At 40.7% G+C, this 12,214-nt stretch overlaps 1 protein-coding gene across 1 annotated transcript in view; it reads right to left on the bottom strand.

The window, feature by feature from the left end:
* Positions 1–7,623, bottom strand: part of LOC149847066 (histone deacetylase 9) — a 38,385-nt gene extending 30,762 nt beyond the window's left edge. The window contains exon 1 of the mRNA XM_089998280.1: positions 7,505–7,623. Coding sequence (XP_089854406.1) covers positions 7,505–7,541 — 37 coding nt within the window. The 5' untranslated portion in view covers positions 7,542–7,623. The remainder of the gene's footprint in view (positions 1–7,504) is intronic.
* Between the last annotated feature and the right edge of the window lie 4,591 nt (positions 7,624–12,214).

The following is a 12,214-nucleotide window of genomic DNA, read 5'->3' as shown; positions in this document are numbered from 1 at the left end:
CTCCTATGCTTTCCACACGCTTCATTTATTCTTATTATATGTTCTCTTAACTTTTCATGTTTTTTATGTGTTTTCTTTGACTCTTCTCACTCACTGCCATGAGTTTTCGCTAAATTGGTAGTCATCATTTTTAGATTTTGTTAAAAATTTAATTCTTACACTAAAAAATCATGAAATTTAATATTAGTCACTTATATTTTAGTTTTTATTTGTGTTTTATTTTTATTCTCATTCAATTATTATATTTCTTTTTTATTCATCTCTTCCCGCTTCCTATATAGTTTAAAATGCATCGCTTCTCGCTTCTCGCTTTCGCTTCCTGTATCGTTTCCCGCTTTCACTTCCTAGTCTGGCAACCTTGGTCTAACATGTGAAGTCACATTTTGATCTTGATAGGCATGCATGATTGTTTGGTAATTGGGAGCATACGCCTACCTGAAAAAAAAAATATTTGGGCATTTCCCCTTGATGATCTTAGATTGGATTGGTTGTACCTTATTGCCTTGGGAGGGTAAAAAGAGCATAATGGTTGGATGTAGAGATGGAGGATACCAAGCATCAAACCTTGGACCTATCATTGAAAGTCACTATTTGTTGTAGGGGCTTTACTGCTAGGCCAAGGTCAAGTTGGTCATAATTGTTGGATGTAGCTGGAAAAAAATTGAGTACATCCAATTTTCACATTTTAAGAAGCAGGCAATTGTATCTCATAAAGGTGTTATTACAATCACGTTCATGGTCTAAACCTTAGTAGTGTGATCCTTTATGGACATTGATGATGCTACCACTCCCTTTAAATTAGAAGTGAACTCTGACTGTTCCCTTGTGACCTACTTTGTATAGTTGTGTCTAGATTTTGTTTTGATTTGGTTGAGTCATGATGTAAGTGTTGAGTCACGTGTAACTATATCCGGGTCACCCTTGTACTTTGGTTCAAGTTGATCAATACCCTAAAGGGTTAGCCCGTAGATCTGAACTATAATGAGCCTCTGGGCAAAATAGTGAATGAATGCAAATGTGTTGAGCTTTCGTTGTTCACCATCGTTGTGACTACCTTCAAGTGATTGTAATTTTTCTCCTCTTCTCTTTCGCTCTCTTGCACTCTCTATACTCAAAGCTTCTGCAGTGGCAAGCGAGCGATCGGATAGGCTCACGGCGGTAAGGACCATCACGCCGCACCAGCCTATTGAAGAAATAAGCTTGTGACAAGTGGTACCTGAGCCTATTCTCGAGCTAGAGAAGGGACTCTGGAGTCAGTGTCGAGAGACGCGCTGACAGACCGCAATTTCTAAGCAAGACATCGTGGTGCCCCAATACAACTTGCGTAGCACCAAAGGTAACGAAGTCGTCGAAACCGAGGAGATGGGTTCACCTCGGGGCCATGAGTAGATGGCCAAGAATGTCAATAGACTGGCGACTGATGTGACTTCGCATTATGTGATTTCATGTGCATTGGAGTCGTTCGAAGGACTGGACGACGAGGTAACAAGCCTGCGAAAGCAGGTGAACTTGCTGATGGGGCAGGTTACGTCGCTGACTACGACACTGGTCGCCCTTCAGACTGAAGTAGGGGAGCTTCAGTTGAAAAACCGCACGTTACAACGAACAGTGACCCTAGATGGTGAAAATGGTGATAGGCCATCGAAGATAGATATGTCGAGGCCAGCAAAGTTCAATGACTCCAGAGACAGCAAAGCCATTGAGAATTTCTTGTTTCAGATGGAAGACTATCAAGATATTCAGAATATACTGGCCAAGGACCTCAGGGTAAAGGTTGTAGCATCTCTGCTTGACGGAGATGCTATAGCCTGGTGGAGACGGAAACGTAGCAACATGGAAAGAGGGCATTGCGTAATAGATATTTTTAAGGCCTTCAAAACTGAGCTACGAAACTACTTTATGCTGCGAAATATACAACGTCAAGCTTATCGGATAGTGTCGGAATTGAAGCACACTGGAGCCTTGATAGATTACATCAGGACGTTCCAGAAGCTCATGTTGGATGTACCTAATATGTCAGATAAAGACAGACTCAACTGGTTTATTGTTGAACTACAGTCGTGGGCATAGTCTGAAGTGAAAATGAGCAATCCTGAAACTTTGGAAGATGAATATGTGATGGTCGAGCGCTTAGTGGATACTCAGCGCAAGATCTTCACTCCATCGACCAAGGTCGGGAAGAAGCCAGACCACGGAGGCAAGAAAGAAGATCGGCGTGACAACAAGGGTGAGGCGTCGACCCAACACCACTTTGATAAGAAGCAAAATTTCAAGAAGTACAACAACGACAACAAAAGGCGGGTTGTGACTTCTTGGTTCTATGGTGATAAGCATATCGCAAGGTAATGTCCAAAGCGTCTCGTGAAGGAGGACGGACAGGCCAATGCAGTACAAGCAGAGAGTAGTGACACCGAGGTTGTGCAGCCCAAGATGGGGACCATGCAGACCATAAATGCAGTCAAAAGTTATGCAGTAGAAAGCATACCGGTCAGCAAAGAACTCATGTAATTAGAAGTCATTGCGAATGAGAACTCTACTATAGCAATGGTAGACTCCGAGGCTGCACATAACTTTGTCTTGCGAGAAAAGGCGGAGTGATTGGGCTTGAAGCCTGGGTCAAAGAAAAGGACCATCAAGACAGTGAACTCTGAGGCAAAGCCCATCCTTGGTGAAGCAAGGGATGTGGCTATCTAAATTGAGAGTTGGGCCGGCAAAGCCAACTTCTCAGTGGTGTCCCTAGATGATTTTAAGCATGAAGTTTCTTCACAGCCAGAACGTAATGATGCTGCCAAAGGTTAACTCATTGACAATCATGGGGTCGAACTCTTTGCACACGGTGCAGTGTCTCACTCTTGGAGGCAAGACTTCAATGTTATTTGCAATGAAACTGAGGAAAGGTGTCAAGCAAGGAGATCAGACATTCTTAATTGTTGTGTGCACTGAAGAAAGGAAGGTTGAAGCAACAGTGTTGTCAACCCTTGCCCCACTGTTGGTGAAGTTTTAAGAAGTGATGCCCTCGAAACTGCCAAAGCGTTTGTCGCCAAGACACGAGGTCGACCACAAAATTAAGTTGACCCCGAGAGCAAAGCCCCCTGCCATGGTCCCTTATCGCATGGGACCGGCTGAATTGAAGGAGTTGTGCAGGCAGCTGGGCGAGATGTTAGAAGCAAGCATCGTTTGTCCTTCAAAAGCACCCTTTGGCGCCCCTATGCTTTTTCAGGTGAAACATAATGGTTCCAAAAGATTATGTGTGGATTACCGTGTGTTGAACAAAGTCATGGTGAAGAACAAGTATTTGTTGCCACTGATAGCGGACTTATGAGCTGAGTCTTTTCGAAGCTAGATTTGTGATCGGGTTACTAGCAAGTGAGGATTGCAGATGGTGACAAGCCAAAGACAACTTGTGTCACTCGCTATGGTGCCTATGAATTTCTGGTAATGTCATTCGGGTTGACTAATGCTTCGACCACGTTCACGATATTGATGAATAAGATTTTCTACCCTTAGACAAGTTCGTGGTAATCTATCTTGATGACATCGTGATCTACAACAGCAGCATGGAAGATCATGTTGGGCACTTGCGAACAGTATTTTAGGTGTTGAAGGAGAATGACCTCTGTGTCAAGCGAGAGAAGTGTCTCTTCGAACAGGAAGAGATCAGCTTCCTTGACCACGTTGTGGGGTGTGGTTTGTTGTGTATGGACGGACACAAGATAAGAGTCATTTAGGAATGGAGTCTGCCAACTAAAGTGTCAGAGTTGCGATCATTCTTTGGCTTGGCAAACTACTATCAGTGGTTCATCGAAGGTTACTCCCTCATTGTTGCGCTCCTCATGGATTTGCTGAATAAGAATCGGGTATGGCTCTGGATAGGAGCCTGACAAGATGCCTTCAATGGCTTGAAGAAAGCCTTAGTGAGGGAACCTGTGCTACAGTTGTCGGACCACACAAGACCCTTTAAAGTCCATTCAGATGCTTTAGACTTCGCCATTGGTGGAGTTATCATGCAGGAAGGACATTTGATTGCTTATGAGAGTCAGAAGTTAAAGGATGCTGAGAGGTGCTATATTGTGCACGAATGTGAAATGACGGCCATCGTGCACTGCCTCAGGACCTAGCGACACTAGCGTCTGGGTGCCCAGTTCATCGTCAAGACAGACAATGTCGTCACGAGCTATTTTCAGACGCAGAAGAAGCTGACACCCAAGCAAGCTCGATGGCAAATGTTCCTAGTTGAGTTCAACTTCACTTTAGAGTATAAGGTGGGGGAGACCAATGTTATTTTTTATGCTCTGAGTCGCAAGGCGGAACTGGCAGTTGCGCGTGCAGAACCTTCCAAAGTTCACTTAGAAGGTGCATTGTTGGACCGCATCTGCAAAGGTATGCAGCAAGACACAACGACACAACACCTTGTCTCTTTGTCGCAAGTAGGAAAGACTCGACGATTTTGGCCACGGGACGGCCTCCTCGTGACAAAAGGGGGACGCATTTTTGTGTCGTGGTGGGGAAGTCTCCGCTGTGAACTGCTTAAGGAGTGTTATGATACACTATGGGCCGGTCATCTAGGTCAGGAGCAGACCTTAGCACTTCTTGAGAGCAGCTAATATTGGTCGCAGATAAGAGACGATGTGGAGGGATATATGTGAATGTGTCTCGTTTGTCAGCAAAACAAGGGGACCAACCAGAAGACTGTCTGCTTCCTTGAGCCTCTACCTATTCCAGAACGTCCTTGAGAAAGCATTTCCATGGACTTCATTGTTAGTCTGCCGAAGGTAGATGGCCTAAGCTCCATCCTGGTGGTGATGGATTGTTTCTCTAAATATGTCACCTTCATCGCAGCTTACAAGGAGTGCCTCTGCAGAGCTGTTCGTCAAGCATGTTTTGAAGCATTCGGATGTACCAAGAAGCATTGTAATTGATCGTGATGCTCGCTTCATAGGCAAATTCTTGCGTGAAGTGTTTCGGCTACTCGGCTCTGATCTACTGTTTTCAATAAGTTTTCACCCACAGACGGATGGGCAGACTGAGCGCATCAACGAATTGTTGGATCAGTATCTCAGGCACTTTGTTAGTGCTAATCAGAAAGACTGGGTGAAGCTCCTGGACGTGGCCTAATTCTGCTACAATCTTCAGAAGAATGAGTTTTCAAACCACAGCCTGTTCGAGATAGCCACGAGGCAGCAATTGCTGACTCTGCATACTCTAGGCACACAGGAAAAGGGAAGGACATCCTTTGCCTATCAGTTTGTTCGAGACTGGTATGAGCAAACCGAGTTGGCAAAGGCATTTCTGCACAAGGCAGCTAAAAGAATGAAAAAGTGGGCGGACAAGCGTCATCAACCTGCTGAGTTTCGTGTTGGGGACCAAGTGTTGGTGAAGCTTTATCCTGATCGCACAAGCATCTTCCATGGATGACACCGCGGACTGATCAGAAAGTATGAGGGACCATTCACCATCACCAAGAGAGTGGGCAAGCTGCCGTACAAGCTGAACTTGCCCCCGGACTTCAAGGTGCACCCGGTATTTCACGTGTGCAGCCTAAAACCATTCTATACGAACGAGGGGGATCCGAAACGTAGTGTGCCACAACGCGCTCCTATCCTGCAGAGGGTCTCAGCAATACAACGGGACGAGAAGCATCTCAGTAAGATCCTTCGTCACAAGGTCAACTACTTGGGTGAAGTGAAGAAATATTTTGTGCAGTGGGAGGAGATAGCGGAACTGACGTGAGAGGCAGCATTCCGAATGAAGAGCCGTTATCCAGATGAAGTCAGGGCTTACCATGAAACATATGGCGCCGAGGGCGGCACATGATTTGAAGGGTAGAGCATGTTTCCTTGTGACCTACTTTGTACAGTGTTTAGAGTTTGTTTTGCTTTGGTTGAGTCATGATGTAAGTGTTGAGTCACTTTTCTCCGGGCCACCCTTGTACTTTGGTTCAGGTTGATCAATACCCTGAAGGGTTAGCCCGTAGATCTGAACTGTAACGAGCCTGCGGGCAAAATAGTGAATGAATGCAAATGCGTTGAGCTTTCTTTATTCACCCTCGTTGTGATTACCTTCAAATGATTGCAATTTTTCTCCCTCTCTTCGCTTTTGCTCTCTTGCACTCTCTATACTTAAAACTTTCGCAGCGGCAAGCGAGCGACCGAATAGGCTTTCGGCGGTAAAGAAGGACCATCGTGCCGCACTGGCCTGTTGAAGAAATAAGCCCGTGACACTGACACTGCTCCAATTAAAACTCCATGCTGCTATAGTTATGACTAGGAAAGTGGTGGCACCATGCCCACAAGTTGACCATAAAAGCAGAAAGTTCTTCATGGCATTCAAAAGAAAAAACATGTTCTTTGTGGATTACTAGTACAAGCACAAGGATTGGATGCTTGTTACCTATAATTGTTGTCTATGCATGTGGCATGCATTTGTTTTACTAGAAACATTCAACAATTTTGTTGGAAGAATAGTCTAGTTTTTTTTTCTTAGCTTCTGAATTGGGTGAATAGGAGCATAATAGTCTTATTTGTTCAAAAAGATCTCGTTAAAAAAATGAAAATTGAGCTAAAGAATTGATATAGAAATCTTTCATCAAAAATTTTGTATCTTAGAGTACGCCATGGATTGCACAATAAGTATTGTATGTTGGGGCATGGTCATAGCACAATACACCCCATTTTTGGTGAGGGGTGTATTTACCATGTGCTATAGATGTGCAATACTACGGTTAGTTGTATCATTTAAGAAAACTTAGAAAAATATATATGAAAACGCACGCATATAGTTTTTAAGGCGTTTTGTCAACAGTTATCTATTTCTGTTTTTCTTTTACATGGTTGTAATGATAGCGCACGCATATATGAAACCAAAACCATGATTTCTGCATCTATAGGGAAAATGTTTCCTAGGAAAATTACATACAACCCGTGGCAAACACGTAGGATTTGTCTAGCAAGGCATCCCACACACGCCTTCGCATAATCCACTGAGTCTTTCGTAAGGTGATGTTCAGATGCACCAACTTATCCAGAAAAGAAGGGGGAGCTGGGAGGCCCGGGACAACCATTTTTTTTGGAGCACAATGGAATATCCCACCTTTTCCAGCTTCTCCGGATAATTGGCTGCAACTAAACACGCAATAAACGGTGTTGCCAAAGCCGTCTCCAATCCCCAAACAGTGAGTTTCTTGTTGCGAAACTAAACTTCGCCCCTAAAACTACTCATAGTACGAAAAATTGGGCTTGATTTTCACTATGTTCCTAGATTATCCAGATCTTCGATGACTATTAATCTCTGCAAGGTTCTAGGTTTTCTAGGGTTCAGCATATCCATGGCAAGAGATCCATGATCAAACAAGAGAAAAGGGGGAAAAAAGACCATGTCTCGGATACGCCCTAACTTTTTTTCCATTGAATGGAGTTTCAGAGCCACCGTTTCCACGATCAAATGAGACTCGGAAAAGCAATTCATCGAATTCAATATTACAGAGAGAGAGAGAGAGAGAGAGTACCATCATAGAAGTAGGAGATCCTGTCCTTGGGCGGCATTGTAATGGCTCTGAGAGAGAGAGAGAGAGAGAGAGACTACCCAACACCCCGAAGCGGGGGGGACACTTTCTTGTACCCGCGTGAAATTCGAACTCGAGACCTAAGCATTTACTCATCCCGTTCGAACCCGACGACGGCTCATAGATGTTTGCGATGTTTAGTTGTGAAGGAATCAACAGGCTGGGCTCGAGAAAAAAGACACATTCGAGCTCGGGCCATCCCTTCCGTACATAAGGCATTAGGGTCTGGACCTACTAACTTTTAAGGTATGTCCGATTTGCTAATAAGACTGGACCACAAAATCCGAGTAGTATAGACCCGAACCAATTCGTCACTACGGTATTAGGCCCCGCACCTACTGAGGTAGGTCTGATTGGCTAACATAGTCAGACCCACAAAGCCAAGTGCCTATTATGAAAGTCTGATGATTTTTTTACCCTAAATCGAATAAGATTTGTCAAATATCTTTAGCACCTGATGTGGTTCCTTATTTCTAAGCCAACTTCCAGGTCTGGTCCAACCTAAGCCAAGTCTGGTAGGGTCCTTGTCTTCCGGCATGTAGTCAGTCATTCAGAAACTTTAATCGGCTAGAGACTACAGCCCAAGGACCTCCAAACTTCCTCACTACCAAAGAGTCCTTGTCGCCAAGCGTTTATTGCATAATATCTTTACAACCAATGCCGAATTGGTGCAGCATTTCTGTCGTAGCCTGCAAGAAGCCCTTCTTCACCTTATCCGATAGACTCTCTTTGAACCTTTCACGGTCGAACCCATCGTTGATACTCCTGAAATCCATCATCTTCTTTTCACCATTCTCAAACCCATCTCCCATGTATCGAACGCTTGGATCATCCACAAGGCTCACCAATTCATTCCTCCAAGATCTGGACCCTGGTATTTCAGCCATTGAGGATGAGAAATCAAGTCTGTTCCCAGAAGACTTCCACTTTTTGGAAACGTTGCTCACGAGTACCGACCGAATTCAGGCAAGTTCCAACCCAAGAAAATCACTGTCTTCCAGGGACACCTCCTGAATGTTTTACTTTCTTCATCGCCCAACTTCCAAATTCAAGAATTTTGTACACTTCCAATCAAGCCAAACATACATTGACAACCACGATCTAATTGTTTTCTGTTGCGAATTAGAGATCTCCCAACATTTAATCCAACAAGAGCAGCAATAGGATCACAAACAATTTAGAGAAATCTGAACTCTGCAACTGACTTCACGATCTTTCCCAATCATTAAGATAAACAGTTTGATGTCAAAAAATCAAGATTTTCCCAATAACCAAAACACACCACAGCCACAAAATAGCGCATCAAGAATCCATATATATTCCTTCACAAAAATAAATCAACACCCCAAAAACGTTAATCCTACTACCGATACCCCCAAAAGCCACAAAAGAAAAAAAATGATCTTTTGATCCACCAAAATGGCTCCACTAAACTACCATATTATATAACTTGCAATTTATGGCCAAAACTAAAAAAAGGGCAAATTTTAGGTATATGATCAAACAATCGGCTGTGATAATTAGCAAAATTCTTATTTAAGATTCAAAATGGAGGACAACATCAATCCCCTATCGCAAGCTCTCATCCTTTTTGAATTCTCAGAAAACCAAAGCTTCCTCCAAAGACCGTGATCTTATAGAAACTAAACCCCAACTTTCGGTGGAAAAAGAAAACGAGAAAACCCAAACGATAAGATCTGATTTCTTAGGCTCTTTTTCCTTTATCGATTAAAGAAACCCTACAACTATCGTCCATCCTCTCTCTCTCTCTCTCTCTCTCTCTCTCTCTCTCAATAGGGTCATGAATGGGGAAGACTCTGTTTCACTCACTCACTCTCTCTCTCTCAGAGCTCATAAATGTCCTGCCCATAAACATTCAAACACCGCATATCCTGCCCAATAAAATTATGACAACATAATGTTCAACATACCCATATATTATTCACATATAGTGCATGTTTTGCCCATAGTTATTCAAACAACATAATGCATAACCTACCCATAAACATTAAAATAGTTTATTCAAATCCTGCCCAAAAACATTTGAACGGATAATTCATAACCTACCTAAAATGAGAACAACATTATGCATATCCTTCTCATTAAACATTCAAACACATTTCATATTCTGCTCATAAACATTCAACAAATAATTAATGCATATCCTACCCATAAATATTTAAATACACAATGCATATCCTGTCCATAAATATTCAAAGATCATTTATATTTTGCCCATAAAATGAGAACATTATATATATCATGTTCATCAAACATTCAAATACATAACTCATCTTACCCATAACATGAGAACAATATATCACATATACTGACCATAGCAACCAATAAATATACCTACTCATAAACATTCAAACACATTATTCATATCATACCCACGAGCATTCAAACCCTACATATCTTGCCCCATAAAATTATGACAACATAATGTTCAACCTACCCATATCTTATTCACACATAATGCATGTTCTACCTATAGACATTCGTATCATGCCTATAGACATTCAAACAACATAATGCATAACCTACCCATAAACATTAAAATAGGTCATTCAAATCCTGCCCAAAAACATTTGAACGGATAATTCATATCCTACATAAAATGAGAACATTATGCATATCATGCTCATTAAACATTCAAACACATATTTCATATTCTACTCATAAACATTCAACAAATACATAATGCATATCCTGCCCATAAACATTTAAATACACAATGCATATCCTGTCCATAAATATTCAAAGATCATGCTCATAAAATGAGAACATTATGCATATCATGCTCATCAAACATTCAAATGCATAACTCATATATTGCCCATAAAGTGAGAACAATATATCGCATATACTAACCATAGCAATCAACAAATATACCCACCCATAAACATTCAAACACATTTTTCATATCATACTCATAAAATGAAAAAACATAATGCATTTCAAATCAAATGTATTAATGTCTGCATAGTTTGGGCATGAAGTTGTCTATCAAAAAGTCATAAAATCTAAAACAAAGTCAAATAGCATGTTAAAGTACCAACCAATCACTCATGTCAAATGGTTTTTCATTATCTTCAACCACCAATATATAACATCACAAAAATGAAAGAAATCAATCAGTAAGTCTCATGGCATCTAAAATGAAGCATCTTCTTGTGCTGCATCTATGTGCTCCCTGGTGCACCTCCTGTTGTTTCTACATTCCTCCTTTATGTGTCATATACTCCTGTAACCAACCGTTGGCATTTCCAATGTTGTTAATTGATTTATATGCTACTTTTTTGTACTTGCATACTTGTGGTTGGCATGCTTTCCAAGAGTCGTAGATACCTCTAGCCTTTTTTGCAAATATAACATAATATTTATAGTGAAATGTCATCTTCTCAACCCTTAAAAAACATAAACATAAAGAAAAATATGTAAGTTTTATAACACACATGAAATATACATTTAATTGTAATTAACATTCAATACAAACATGTCATGAATATGCAATCACCAAACACATGCAACAATTAACTAAAATCATAAATATACTTATTATATTGTAAAAAAATCCACATTTGAGTCGTTATTGCATCCCTTAGGTCATTGTTGTTACCATGCCAAACAATGCCTTATTGTTTATTCTTCAATATGATGTTGAAAAATATGATGAGGCTGAGAAATATTATAATTGTAATATCCCACAATCTTTGCCTTTATTTATAAAATTAATAAGTATAATTTATATTTAAATAATTATATTTTTTATGTTTGAAATTAAAATAATATATATTACTATATAGTGGCTGACGTTAAAGTGGATCATAATATGGATCTTGGACCCATTGCCAAGATCCATGATCCATTTATGCTAAAGTAAATTAATTTTCAAAACTAACTTTTATTAGTGATAAGATAATAACAAAGTGGTATATATATATATAAGATTCTTGGTTTAGAAAGACTTTTATTTTCATAAGAAAATAGAACACTTCCTATTTAAAAAAAACATGGGATGTCCCCTCTATTGGAGACCCTCATGTTCTTAAAAAAAAAATTGAGTTCTCTCTCTCTCTCAACATTGATTTTCAGAGAGAGAGAGGGTTGAACTGAGAAAATAAGGAGGGAAGCAGAATTGTGAGAGAGGGAGAAAGAGAAAGAGCATCGACCTTCTCCTTCAACGTCTCCTCTGTCTAATTTGTTCTCGAATCTACAGCAAGGTACGGGTTTCTCTTAAGATCTCATAGGTGAGGGGGGTTATGCATGGATTGAATTAGGCATAGGTTTAAGTCAACCCAAGATAGGTTCAAACCCTGTTTTTTTTTTGGATTAATTGCATGAACAAATTTTTGTTTGATTGAGTAAAAAGCTGACATTGTTTATGGCCTGACCAGATTTTTCGCATGCTCATACTATCTCCCATATTGATTCTCCCCATGCTCAGACTATCACATATATTGAATTCAATAGCTTGTTTAGAATTTTTTATTTAACACGTTAGGTTTAACGAGCATACCCGATTCAATAAGCGTGTCAGTATTAATAAGTATATTGGATTTGTTGTTATTATTCATATCTGCTAGTTCTGAACTAAATAAGGTAACACTCCTAGGTGACGTTAAGCTCCAAAATACATATATATGTCTC

The sequence above is a fragment of the Nuphar pumila genome, chromosome 2, assembly GCF_984573655.1.
Source record: "Nuphar pumila chromosome 2, dmNupPumi1.hap1.1, whole genome shotgun sequence".
In the NCBI taxonomy this organism is placed as follows: domain Eukaryota; kingdom Viridiplantae; phylum Streptophyta; class Magnoliopsida; order Nymphaeales; family Nymphaeaceae; genus Nuphar; species Nuphar pumila.
This window is presented reverse-complemented; position numbering and strand designations above follow the sequence as displayed.